This window comes from Acipenser ruthenus, chromosome 1 (assembly GCF_902713425.1).
Source record: "Acipenser ruthenus chromosome 1, fAciRut3.2 maternal haplotype, whole genome shotgun sequence".
Lineage (NCBI taxonomy): Eukaryota > Metazoa > Chordata > Actinopteri > Acipenseriformes > Acipenseridae > Acipenser > Acipenser ruthenus.
Window position 1 is genome coordinate 15,657,886 of NC_081189.1, and position 14,989 is coordinate 15,672,874.

At 37.0% G+C, this 14,989-nt stretch overlaps 1 protein-coding gene across 4 annotated transcripts in view; it reads right to left on the reverse strand.

Moving 5' to 3' along the window:
* LOC117403880 (microtubule-associated serine/threonine-protein kinase 3-like) overlaps nucleotides 1-14,989 on the reverse strand; it is a 161,063-nt gene that overhangs the window by 116,622 nt on the left and 29,452 nt on the right. For all 4 annotated transcript variants that reach the window (XM_059008096.1, XM_059008034.1, XM_059007965.1 and 1 more), the window contains exons 2-3: nucleotides 13,231-13,384; nucleotides 9,001-9,125 (exon numbers count right to left, since the gene is read on the reverse strand). In XM_059008096.1, the coding sequence (XP_058864079.1) occupies nucleotides 9,001-9,125; nucleotides 13,231-13,384 (279 nt within the window). The remainder of the gene's footprint in view (nucleotides 1-9,000; nucleotides 9,126-13,230; nucleotides 13,385-14,989) is intronic.

Consider the following 14,989-nt stretch of genomic DNA (forward strand, 5'->3'; position numbering starts at 1 on the left):
TTCTGGATCTCATTTACTCCCAGTGGGTGGGTTGGCTTTTCTGTGTGATGGCTCGAGTGGGTGCCTTACAGCAAGGAAGAAGAAAATAAATAAATAAAGGAAAGGCACTTTGCACTGAAGTGTGTGCCAAGAAAACTGATTGAACAAGTGCACCTATTCAATGCAGCAGACTAATAATGGTGTACAGAGAACCTAAAACTGGGATATGGGAGGGGAAATACTTGGGACAGAAAAATAGTTTAAAAGACTGAAAAGATATACATTTGAAACACTTAAAAAATATAGGATACCTGTCTCTCACAGGACAGATAATATTTGGGTTTGGGTTTTCTATTAGCTCCGGGTCACAGACCCAAGGTAACAGGGTGGAAGATGGCCGCAAGTCGACGGCCTTGCACACTGCAAGCGAGCATCTTGACGGCTTTGCTAAGGAGTGGTTATCGAGTTTTATACCTCATCTCGCACACATGAGAATCTGTAACGGCACTGCATCACACAGCACTGCAGTTTACACAGCTCATTGACACTGTTATTGCAGGTGTTTTCTTTTTTTGTCCACAAAGGCTTTGTGATGAAGTAAGCGCCACAGTTTAGCAGTCAACAAGCTAGACACACAGAAACTTCAGGAAGACATTTAAAAAAAAAGAAAAAAGAAAAAAAACATTGAAAACAGGGTTTCAAAGCAAGCGATGGAGGGAACCTCTGTCATACTCTAGATTAGAGAATCACTAATAGTTTATCACACAACACTGCCACAGCCTGTGTGTTCATGAAATATTGAAATTCAACAAATAGGAGACACTTGCCACACAGCTGAGTAGTTTGTCAAGAGTCTGACATTACAACTATAAATGCTTCATCAGCAAGTGACATTTTTCATTTACCAGCCTGGTCTTATATGTACAAGTGCAGTGGCTATGATATATTTCATGATGATCACCTCAAGATTTATTTATATCACATGTTTTCAAGGAAAGATGATCTTGTCCCCAATGCTTTAAGCATTTGTGGAATTAAAGGAGCCATGTTTTTATTTTTCATTATATTAACTTTAATTCAAGCCAAAACATACATGCATTCCGATTCCCTAAAAAAGGATTAATGAAATCCTTTCCAGTGTTCACTTACTTATTTACTGCATTTTAGATTCCATCTATCAAAAAAACAACTTTGAACTCATCAAAACAGAATTTCAAGGTTTACCAGATATAACTAATCTAGTATCAAATGCACAGGATTTGTAAACAGCCAGGAGTGAAAAACATGACTACAAAATGAATTGTTAAATAATGATAACAAATGACCTTGAAAAAAAAAAAAAAAAAAAATCAATGATGCTACTTTGATTTTGTCTTTCATCCATACAAAAGATGTTTTCTTTGTATAATATTTACCTAATATAGTGTAGAAAACCACAGTTACCCTTTACGGATGCTGCTTGCAATAAAAATGAAGGTGAATTCGCAGACAGTGACAATGCCCTGGATCAGGATTATCACAATCTTATCTCCAAATCTACCGTGAAAAAAAGTATTGATTTCCTGTCAAACTTTATCATGGTGAGGAGAGATGCACATACAATTTGAAGGAGCATTACATGCCTGGGGGCATAAGATATAAAGGACAGGCTGTGAAAATGTTCGAGAACAATAATAACCTAGCTTTAGGGATTAGTTAAATGCTTCCTCAGTAAGGGACCAAGTGTAGCTCGGCCATGCAGACCGAAATAACAGCCGAGTGCAGAAATGTGCAGTCTAAATATATTGAGGTATCTTGTGGATGATCTTCATAGCAACACGCACCCCAGTTATCAGTCTGCTAGAGCTCATACAGACATCAAGACCTGGGTGAGTTTAGTGAGACTCCATCTATGTGAAGGCAGAAGGAAACTTACAGTACAGTACTGGTCAGCCCTACAAATGCTTATCTACCTCCTCCTGTCACAAATCTAATAGGATTAAGATGTCTGCAGCTGATTGCAGGGGGGTGGGGGAGGGGGGGTCAAGGGAGGGTGTTAAAGCATCTGTATGTCCACAGTTTAATTTCATATTCTAATTTCATATTCTAAATGCAGTATTAACAATAAATCCTGGTCATGGTGTGATATTGGGAGACATATAGAACAGCAACTGAGTCCCACAATTACATACTGGTAAGAAACACAGAATCCAAATAATTTCAGCTAATGTTAGTGCTGCAACAAAAACTAATAAAATAATAATTCCAATAATTTCCAATTTGAAAAAGTGATTAAAAAAGGGAAAGGGGCATTTTTTCTAGCTTGCGTAATACCACCTTTTTTGTATTTAGCTTGGAGGGCACTGGGACATCAGACATGCTCTCCAACTGCCAATGTCCTCTGCCAGACAATGCGTTTTTCAAAATGATAAACATGGCAAAATGTTCGCCAAAAAACATTAACAGAAGCAAGGCCAAAATAAATTACTAGTCACTCATGCGAAGCTTGTGATATAAAAGAAAGAATAAAAACTGACTGGGAGCAAAGCTGCTGGCCCCCAAAGACTTCCCTTGTAGTAACAGTGACAAGCAGGAATGGGAAAGAGTCGGCCCTTCAAGGAATCTTTGGAGTGCAGGAAAGCGGGGGATGCAGATCTCTCAAGAAAAAGAAGTGGAAATATCAGGGGCCTGCCAATATATTGTGCTGTCTTTTTTAACCTTAAGCAGTTTACTGTAAAACACACAGAAGCTTGTTTTAAAGAATTGATTCAACTTATCATACAGTACATGACCATACTTGTGTAGATATTTCTAATGCTCCAAGGGTACTTCATTCCTTATACAATCTGTGAATCTGGTTGCAATCGGAATTCAATATAACAGTTTCAAAAAGCATCACATCAAAGCATATAAAACAGTGTGTAGCAAATGTATAAGAACTATTCCAATAATGATACCAATATGCGCTATTCTTTCAGCAGTATCTTATTCAATATGATTAGCTTACACATTAAATCAATGAAAAGCTTTTGCTTGGTTTCTCATGTTCCAACCACCCTACGCCCCTAATTGCAAAGATAAACCATGGATGTCCTGCAAAAATACAAAAATAAACAAACAAATACATTTAAATAAATAAATAAATAAATAAATAAATAAATAAATAAATAAATAAAGTCATTTATCCCCTTAAATGTCCAATACACAATCTAATCACATCAGAATGCCAAAAAAAGAAAGGCCACCTCAAAAGAGGTATATAACTAAACCCTCCTCCTTGTCATTCTCTGAACCTACAGCATAGAACAACCTCAAGGACTTCTAGTATTAAGGCTTTGGTTTTAAAAAAAAAAAATGGTTTCAGCCACATGAGGGTAAACTCACACAAGCTCATAAGGGATGAAATGACTTTTAAAAACCCGAGCTTGGTTTCCAATGGATTCAGGGTCCAGGGATTCTTCATTCTCTGCCCACATTCTTAAAGCATTAATGAGGCGCTCTTGAAAACAGAATTTCATTAAAAACTAGTCATTTGTGCAGGAAAATGTCTCTGAAACATGTTATGAATTCCCCACATGGTGGGCATGCTTCTGCTGCTGTCTGACATGGTTTACAGGATTCCTTGTTAAATCAAATGAAGGCTCTGACGCAGCGTATATTACTACCCAATGAATAACAGAGAATCTGCAAAGCGTGAAGATCTACGAAGGGTTTGTAACCACCAATATCATAGGAACCGAAACTGACAATACCAGAAGTACTCTACAAGCAGAGCTTATGGCAAGCCAAACAAACCTTGGGTTTCGATATTTCTCTCACCCAATCAGAAGTCCACGCAACCTAGTAATGACTACTCGGAACACAATATGCTTCCAGACACTTGCGTTAGACCTACAGCCAATCACATTCATGCCAGACGTGGATTAAGCCAATGACTGTGTTGCAGAACATGAAAACATCTCCCCTCTTGCGGTCTTGTATGTTGACTTAGAAGTCCTGCATTAGCAAGCAGCTCTGGTCATGCCAATAATTAGCTAGTGTATGGTTGAGAATAATGTCCGACAAAGCGGTCATTACCTGCTAGATAATTGAGCTGAAGGATAATGACTGCTCTATTCAAAACAAGAGAGACGATCAATGAGGTTTATAATACTCCATTATAAAAAGGAAACTTCTAATATTCCACAGCATTACTTACACAGCATTAACACCACCATCTCACCTCCTAAACACAGCTACTTGATGCATAGAAAACGCAGAGCTGAGACTGAATATGGGAAATGTCAGACACTAGATAATAATAATAATAAAATAAAAATATTTGTGAAACCAGTATTAAAAAGCAGAATAAATATAAAACATACATACATATAACCAAGTAAAACAAGACAAGTAGGGGCTTGTATCCTATTGGCTTTGTAAGAGTCAGTAAATTATGCTAGCATATGTTCTTCTAGGAGCTACTAGGAATAGATCTTAGAAAAGCCACACATCACATGCACGTATTGCACCATGAACATCGTTTGCATATGTGCTACTCCAAATAATTCGCCCTTCGAATTTCTGTGCTGTGGAGACATGTCCCTGACATTTAAACCGTATTTGATACATTTAAAGAATGTCGCTCACCATTCACTGTGTATTCACACAAAGCACGCTAGTACCACAGTCAGGAACTTCCAACAAAGTCAGGCATCGCTGCATATAAATAGTGATTATTTCTAATATAGTATGCATGGCACTCTGATTCACAAACACAGGCTCTCCTTGTGGTTCTATTTACCTGACAAGGAGGTTCAAGTTCAGAAGGACACTTTAAACATAGAATCCAACAATCAAACGGAGGTCACACAAATCAACAATAAATCATAAAATGTCATAGAATGTGATTGAGGCGACATGCTTGTTATGGAAAACCCCAGTAAGAAGTTCAAGGTTTTTCTGAGACTCAACTACAGCACTTTCTGAATTCCAATTGCACACATATGGCCTGGGGGGAGTACTTTCCCTGGTGGTGGGTGTTCAGTGTCTGCGATGCTAAATTATCAGGCTCTTCCATTACAACTCTTCTGCAACTGTTCGTCTGGCGAACTGTCTGATCAACTGTGAAAAGAATGTATCATAAGCACATCCTACTGGTCTGCCAACAACAATGCAGAACTGTACAATAGTATAGATGGTGCTCTATGCGAAATATTGTAAAACAAGCTCTTCCAAAAACATATGGTCACACGGATGGAAAATATAACATTAGTGCTTGAAAAGTGGCTTTATACACTGCTCCAAACGACTGAGGATATTCAGAGAAGTGTATGTTAAACATTAGAAATCCTCAAACCCTGCAATTTGAATTCCTCCCAAGGAGTGTTGTGTATTATTTCAAATAAAGGATTTACAACACCCAATATATTATTATGTATTTATTTATTAGCAGTAAATTACACCCAATATATATCTCTGAATATCTCCTATTGTTTGGAGTACTGTAGTGTAGTTCACGTTCCTGGGAAAATGTAATCGGTATTTCAGGGGAAAAAATCCAAGCCTTATTGACGCCTACCCTTTTAGAAATATACATACAAATATACATACATACATACAAATATACATACAAATATACATACATACATACATACATACATACAAACTCTCAGTTGTTTTACTTTTAGAGAACAAAGACAGGGGCCACTGATGTTAAACAGCATGTTTGCTTAGTGCAAATTAAATTGCAAGATATGGAAGCAACGAATAATCTTATAAGATCCAGAAATTGTGTCTGCATCAGTGTATTGCCTTCAATTTATAGATTTAATCTGCCCATGTTTTAAAATCCCTAGGTAAATCTTATATAATATTGAATAACAGAAAGGCTACGAAAACTCATAAAATGCTACGAGCCGTTTCCAGTGTTTTAGAATATATCCGAGAGCTCTTTAATTTTCACTGAGCTGCTGAATGCCAGAAGCATGCCTACTTAATTGCATTTCCCAAAAGGAGTTCAATAAAATGTCTTTCGGTGCCAATTGGAAGAAAAAAAAAAAAGGTGCTTGTGTCTTTGAAACCGATGTAAGATAAAATAAAAAATAAAGAAAACTTAAAACAAAGCTCTCGTAAAAAAGACAACTGTAATGGGAATACGTATTCTTTCCTGGTTAGAGAGGATTCCTGAAATGGGATCTGGGGCCTGTTCTTTGTAGTTCTGTAGACTTCCTGACAGAATAATAAACAATGCACTCCTCACAGCCTCCAGAAATCTCAGAAACACACACGTTACTGCTATATTACATTCATTATTGTCACAAAATTGAATGTCAAAGGCATTTAATCCGATTTTCATATAGTTCATATATTTTATAGCATTGTGTGGAGTCTGCTTTTATTTTAAGCCAAGTTTTTTTGTGTGTTTTGTATTTTTAAAAGAATTAAGTTTTTGCCTCAGTGCTAAAATGGTAAATACAACCGAATCTTAAAAGAAGCCCAATAAATAAATAAATAAATAAATAAATAAAATACACAACAATTATATTAAAGCTATTAAAACTGGTTCCTGATTAAATCAAATAAACAGTTATAGCTTCAGGCACCCTCTGCCTTGATTCAATTAATCTCAGAGTAAAAAAAACAAAAAAATAAAATAAAAAAAACCCTGAATAAGCCAACATTATGCACTATGATAAAAACTGACAGAACACAAGCACCTTATAACAAAATTACAGCGTTCTCAGAAAAGCACAACCAGTATTTAATAAAGGCACAATGTTTGGAATGCAGAATGGCTATTACATCTAATTACACTGCTTCAAGCTTACAGAACCTCAAATCACTATGTAAATAGTGCTCTGCTGGCTAAGATCAATCCTGAAAACAAAAGTCTTAAGGAAAATGTCTTCTTATCTATTAGTATGGCATGCAATCACATGACTAAATGACTGCAATAGGAAATAAACTTTGTTAGCTATATGGAAATATTCAGAAATAACACTACTGTTGTATCTAAATATGGTAGAATACCTTCTGAGGTAGAGGTAACGTGCACATTTGTAGATATTGGCGTATATTTTCCCGTCCGGGCAAATCGCTGGCAACTTGCCCTCACCATAGTAAATGTATTACATGTCCAATTTGCTCACAGTGGAAAATCAGGCCCATTGTCACTGAATAGCAAATGGTTAATTTAGATCCTGATCCTATATTGCTGAATCAGAGGCCACTACACCTCTGTCCATGAACTTCTAGATAAAACATGGACATTTGATCAACACAAATCACAATGCCTCATCTTACACTTAAGGCAAAAACTCACAGTTAGGCATAAAAAGGCAGCCAAAGAGTAGCTCTGTGATTTACATTGCCAGGGATCATGTACATATCATCTACTTAGTGTGCAAATGTAACCATTCATTTAATTCAGCCTTGAAAAGTGTGTGAAGTGCACACAAGGAGTAGCACCGTACAGCTACACTTTAACGTCGTCTAGCGGAAAAGTGACAGCTGACCTCAAAGTGCTAGTCGATTAACCAATTAATCATGTGAAGCGTGTGCTTTCAGATCGACAGACGTGCGGCTGCGGTTGTGGTTGCAATTAACGTTCAAATTACATTGTAGAACATTAACAACTAGTTTTCTAAACGGCTATAAAGTATATTGTACAAAGAGCAAAGCACTACATTCACAAATAGAGCAACAGACATTATCAAATACGTGAATCATTTATTTATTTAAGTGGCAACTATTTGACCTTTTTTTTTTTACAACTATTTACAATTAGCAGTTGTTCTACCCCTATTACACAGCAGACACAAAGTCATACAAATTCTTGACAAGCTTGCACTGGGCTCAAAAGCTGGAGTAAAACATATACACTTGCCCCCTCTTGTGATTTTTATGAGTACTACAAGTAATTGCAGCAGACTTCATATGTACTGGACTGTTTTTAAACTTTTTAAATGATCTTTAAAATTACATTAAAAACATCTTGCATTTTAGTGGCACCAGTCACTCACAAAATACAAAGTATTTGCCTGCCCCGGAAAGCTGCTGGCAGTATCTGGTGAAGATAAAAGCCTCAAGTGTCGAGCTGAGTTGGTGCCCACACTAGACGTTTATTTTGAAGATAAACACAAACCCCTTGGTTCCGGAATTTTCAAATCACGTAATACAATTGGCCTTCAAATATAAATTAGTGCTTGTGGTGTGGACTATTGTCCACTAGGGGCAAAGTGGAGACCACCAAACTGGTTTCACTTCTGACCTACAGTAAGACAGTTTAACCCCGGCCTCTTCAGGAATAACACATATAAATAACTATTTTTGCATTAATATGGCATTCCTTTTGCTATCTTTGTATTATTTCTGGATACATCTTATTTTTAGAAGGCTAAATTTAGTAGATTATTTTTGCATTATTTTTTCTGTAATCTGAAATTGAAGAAACCCCTTTTGTATTATAAAATAACGTATTCAACATTACTTCAAGAATTAAAAAATACATATATTTGTCACAGTATCTTCAATTATTTTTCATAATAGATTTAAGATAAAATCTTTCACTACGTGGGTGTATTTCCATCCTGTTCCATTGAGAATTTTGAAACTTACATTTGGGAGGAGTAAAGCCTTCAACACATTAGACTTCACTCTTCTGATAACCATCACCCTTTCTAATTAAATCTAATTCAATTTCCCATTTTGAATGACATTCGTGTGCAGTTGCAACAAAATGCTTTCCCCATCTCTGCCCTTGCAGCAAACCCCTTGGATGAAGAGACTGTCAAAACAAAACATTGGATGTATATTGCCTTGTCCCAATTGCCTGTCAGCAGCCCCTCTTCATTGACAAATCCAGGGTTAAGACACATGCACAGCCCATTCAATGTAGTAAATCTCATTCACTCCCATTAGTACCCTGCATTGCTGCACCTGAGAATGAGCCAGGATGACATAAAAAGCCATGGGATCTGACTTCGGTTTATAACATCACCGCATTAACCTGCCACGCAACACTTTAATGTGGCAGACCAAACCAAAGACAATGCTACTCACCAGGCTGGCAGTGAGGGACGGGGCTGACTTCCCAAGGGTTTGTGAGCGCATGCGGACCAGGTTGGAGGTATCGGCTGGAGATGGCCATGCTTGCTGCGCAGCAACGTAGGGTAGCAGATACTTCCCTGCAATTGAAATTGAAAAACAGTTCCATGTTCATTTTATTACATTTAATTTGACCAGAAACCAGGAGAGACGACCACTACTACCAGTTCTCATTTACCAACTGTTATTAACAGGGTGTCTGAAGAAAAGGGCATGCAGTAAGTGATGGCATTATAAATGTAGTTGTAATTATGTATTTTTTCTGCCCCATAGGGTGCTGTATCAGCACACAAGCTGCAAAAAGGAAGCCTTCTGTAAATTGATCTAAAAAGTAAACTGCAATTTCAGTATAGGAAAAAAATAGTTTAAAAAATTCAAAAGAGCTTCTCATGCACGTACCCATGTATACTTTAGTGGTGGTCCTCTAACCTGACCTGACCTTTCAAAACATTATTTTTCAGTGTAAGACTCTGAGGTTGTCCTATAATGTTTTCTGATCAAATGGAACTGACCGAACTTCTATATAAAAAAATATTTTTAAAAAATTAACACTTAGTTCTTTGCACACCAATATAGTACTGAACACAACAAAAATAAATAAATGCAGCAGTAAGAGGGCAATAGAAGACCTGACTTCAGATGGACCTGACCTGACCACAGTTCAGATGGACCCCCTGCTACTCATCTGATACAAAATCTTTGTCTGTATTTGAAATAAAACCCTGCCATGTAATCCAGTATTTATAATCTGCTTTCAACGTATGTGATGACCCTGGGTTTGCCATGGTGATCAGGAACCACATCAAACAGAAATATTAAGAGTTACAATTTCAAAAAGAAGCACACAATCCATTAGTTATTAATATAACCCTTTTGATCAATAAACCATTGGGATATTAAATACTTTCGGCTGAAATGGCAAATGAAAACCATTAAAAAAAAGTAATGATTGCATAGGTTTTAATTAAAAGATTTACATTTTGCATATACCATATTTATTTAATTGCCACTTTTGCTGCTAGCAAAATATGTTAATATGCAAGCAAAGTTTGTAGGACCATGTGTCTTAAGGCTGTATATTTGTTAATGGTTAACCTAGAGTCATATGGATCCATGTTGCAAAATGCTTCAATTGCATTTTGTGGTTTCCTTCATTGTTTTCAAAAAATATGCAAACCACTTCCTTATATCAATTTTTTCTCAATCGTTGATCAAACTACTGATATTTTGTGGGAAAAAAAATGTTTCTAATAATGGCTTCATATTAAATTCATTCTAGTTCAGTTCTGAGGAAAACATAAACTTGAAATGGTAGCATAGTCTAAGGGGTATGTCATATCAGATTGAAAGGTTTGTAATCATGAAGAAAAATGTAAATGTGAAAAAGATGTGTCATTAATATATCCATAGATAATAAATAAAAAAAAATGTGGCACTGATACAGGTAAATGTTAAGTAGCCATGTAATCGAGCTTCATTGAGAAAATAACAGAATACAACCAACTATAAAAGACTTTTAACGTCAAAGCACATGGACTGGATCATTGACATAGCCAGAGTTTAAAGACTACACAATACTGACAATAAAATCAAAAGAAAATAATTCAAAGTGTGTTGTCTGTATTACATGGCTCCCAATATGGCTGCTATATTAGGTCAGAAGTCAATTTTATGGCCGGCACCACATTTAGACCTTACAGCAGCCCTGAGGGGGGTTGGATGGACTCTTTTATACTGCAAGACACACTGCTGGGACACGCCCCCCCAATCGAAAATAAACACAACACAAACACACTCATGTGCAGGGCCTCAGCCCTGCCACCTACCCAGCTCTAAAATGGCGTAGAAGCAATAACCCACCAAAAATGTGTAATATATTTATTTTATATATAAACAAAACGGTAGAAAGTCAAATAATGATGTTCTGTAGTGGTAAAACATGCATTGTTATTTCAGGGTAAAAGCAATCATATCAATTGCCCTATGAACCTGCATGCATTCGACTTTAAACAAAGTCTTTGGAGGTGCAGACGAACCAATCTGCCGCTTCCCTGGCAAAAGAGTTAAAAGGCTGCTCTGTTCTGTGTGACATGCTCCACCCTGCAGCAACATCCTGTACCTCACTCAACAGTGGAGTCATTATCAAGAAAACAGGATACAAGCAAAGAAATGTCAACAGACACTTTCTCAGTGTGCACTGCTGTCCTTGAAGGCATAAATCATGATGCTGGACAAGGCGATCCCTAATTATTAATTGCAGTATGTGTCATACACCAATGTCAAACCTGAGAACAGGCCGATAGACTCTGTGTGTGTGTGTGTGTGTGTGTGTGTGTGTGTGTGTATGTTTAGGGGTCTACTTAAAATTGCAGTAAATTTATGTATTTTCGCGAGTAGGTTATGGAATAAAATTAGGATTTCGCGGACCTGTTTAAAAATTAAATAAACCTAAGAAGAGAATATTTCAGAGCACTGTAAAAGCCTAAAAATAGTGGTACTTGCGTCCTTGTTAAAACAGAGTGCTGTCATTTGTTAAAGGCAAGCATGCAACATTCCCCAGCAGTTGCTGCCAACATTCTCTGTCTGGTGTGGACTTGCCCATACATTGAGACTGCACGTTCTGCATCCACTGAATTGGCATCTGGTATACTTTAATACAGGCAATATATGAAGCACGTTCACCGTCATGTTATTTGTTCCATCCAATAATTTATTTTATTAGTACCGAGTCAAAACAAAGAAAACATGCCTATTATTTCGGGTCTAAAATTCTAACTGTGTTTAAGAAGTAAGCAGCAGGTTGTTTGAAGCAAGGTGGCTGTGCTAGATCATAACTGTAGTACTGATTTAACTTGGCTACAACCGACAGGAATACTTTTAGTCTGCGCTGACTTTCCAGTTTGTTTTCTGAAAGCTGTTTATTTTACGTTCTGTTCAGCAGCCTCTGTAGTAGCCTTTCGTTTAATGTGCGATTCTGAGGCTATATAGCGATCGATCACATTTTCTCCGAAGACACATTACAAGATGTGCAAAACAATGACCTCCATCTGCATGTACAGTTTCTTTGGTTAATATCTTGACACGATCATCAGCCGAAATATACTTTGCTTTGTCATCCATTTCTGGTATTTTACCTCCAATGCTCAAAACCAGATTTTAGCAACCTAAATTTAAAAAAAAAAATCATAAAATGCAGCACTGACTTTGTCCCACCCCCTACTGTACAGTACAGGTCACAGAAAAGCCAGTACAGACGCACTGATAGGCTGATTAAAACATCGTTATCATTTGAACAGTAAACAAAAACGTCAACCGCTTTGGAGTATTTTTTTGTAAATGTTATTTGTCGAAGGATGTATTTATTTTTTTTTTGCCTAGTGGTTGACGTTTTTGTTTACTGTTCAGATGATAACGATGTTTTAATCAGCCTATCAGTGCGTCTGTACTGGCTTTTCTGCGTACTGTACTGTATTGTACAGTAGGGGGTGGGACAAAGTCAGTGCTGCATTTTTTTTTTATTTAGGTTTCTAAAATCTAGTTTTCAGCATTGGAGGCTTATAGTGGGAAACTATAGCCACCGAGGGAAGATTACAATTACCGACAGGTGCCTATAATGCCCGAAGCCATCTGACATTCTCGTTGCATATTTATTTACATCGTCAAGTTGGATTTGTTTGATTTTAGGGAGTCAGAAAACACTGAAAGCAAAGTTTTTATGATGATTTTAGTGTTTGCAGCATCTTTGTTTTGTAGTATATTTTGTAATTCATTTTCAGTTATAAAAGAGGTTTTAAAACAAATCAATGCCAGAATTATTATATATATATATATATATATAGGACTTTATATATATACACACATTATATATATATATATATATATATATATATATATATATATATATATATATATATATATATATATACACACACACACACACACACACACACACACACACACACACACACATTCCTGATTCATTTAGTCTGTCTTTGGACAGAAAGAATTCTAAGAGGAACAGACTTGTTATTAGTTCTAAGATGACAGACAGAAAAAATGGACTGAAGAAAAAAAAAAAAAGGAAGATTTATTGCCTCAACATACAGAATAATTAATGAATACAGGTTTGAAGAACATTTACTGTACCGCATGTAAATGTGTGCCTGCCACACATTATAAACATACCTGTCAGAGCTCCACCAAGACTCCCTCTCCGGAAGTTTTTCCCATCTTCACTGAGCTGCCGTTTCAATTTGAAAGCTTTTCCCAAGCCACCAGAGACCTCAGGGTTACTGGACTTGCGGAAGGGGATGGACGGAGCATACAAGATGTGATCCAGCTGGTAAAAACAAACACAAAAGGTATACCGGTTTTAATCATGACGTTCTCTTTTTTAATCAACTGGTGTTCTCTCTGCCTCGCTTCGCCCACGCTACTCCACTGGCTCCCGATCACCGCTCGCATCCAGTTCAAGACTCTTGTACTAGCCTACAGATGCCTTGACCAGACTGCACCCAGCTACCTCCAGACCCTCATCTCTCCCTATACCCCCACTCGACCTCTCCGCTCTGCCTGCACTAGAAGACTGGCTCTACCTCCGCTACGCTCCCCTGCCTCCAGAGCCCGCTCCTTCTCCACCCTTGCTCCGCAGTGGTGGAACGACCTTCCAACAGATGTCAGGACTGCCCAGTCCCTGACCACATTCCGGCGCCTCGTTAAGACTCACCTCTTCAAACAGCACCTGTAGAACTCCTCTGTTTGTATCCTGGGACACTATCACCCTTCATTTAAATGTGCTTTATTTTGCTCTTATCTGCCCCCTATTTTACTGCATTTAATCCTGTACTTCAGAATACTGTAAATCTGGCAAGTGTTTAACCTGTAGTACTTTGTATTTAATCACATCCTGATGTAACTATCACTATTTAATCATATCCTGATGTAACTATCACTATTATCTGCTGTATTATTGAATTGTGTTTTGTCACACTTGTACTTTGCTTGAACAAAAGTTATTGTATTTCTTGCTCTTATTGTATTACTTGTATTGTAACACTTGAAATGTATTTGCTTACGATTGTAAGTCGCCCTGGATAAGGGTGTCTGCTAAGAAATAAATAATAATAATAATAATAATAATAATAATAATAATAATAATAATAATAATAAAGAGAGAACGTTAAAAACAACCAGTCGGATATGATCTGAAATTGTAGCAACAGTTTACCACTAAACATTCAGTAAGTCAACTGCAACATTGTGTGGGAATGCAGACAAACTAGAACGCCAAGGCCTTTATAACACCTACATACGACACCCCGACAAAGTTCCTCATACTGTGCCTAGCGTATGTTGTTTGAAGCGAAAGCATTTATAAATCTTATTTTTAGCCATACTTCAACGGGGTGGGGTGTGTGGGGTGTGTGGGGTGGGGGGGACGACTTCACTTCAGTAAAGAATTCCAATTTAATTACATACTGTATCAAAAGGGTCAGGGGAATTAGGTAGAAAACATTGTCAATCTACAATAGTTATATGCAATTCCTAAATCAGAATAATTATGGGGTACTGGAAGTTTGTGATTTTTATTTTCCAAATCATTACCATTTTTAAAGTATTGCTTCATATGCTTTTAAATTCAATAACAAAATCACTCATCCTTCAACAACATAATAAATAATTAAAAGGCCAGTTAACAAGAGAGACCTTTGATAGACACATAGCTTTGACTCCTGCTTTTAAAAATCAGCCTTTCACAGGAAGCACCTTTAGTCTTAATTCCACATGAATGAATTCAAATATCCACTCAGCTTAGCCAAACACTCATTTGCAAAATCCATACATGTTTAACTACAATAATGAAAAGATACAGACGTTCAAATAGGTTTATCCCCATTTCAATCCAAATTATTCAAGCCTATTAGATTCTGAGTTGACAAGAACT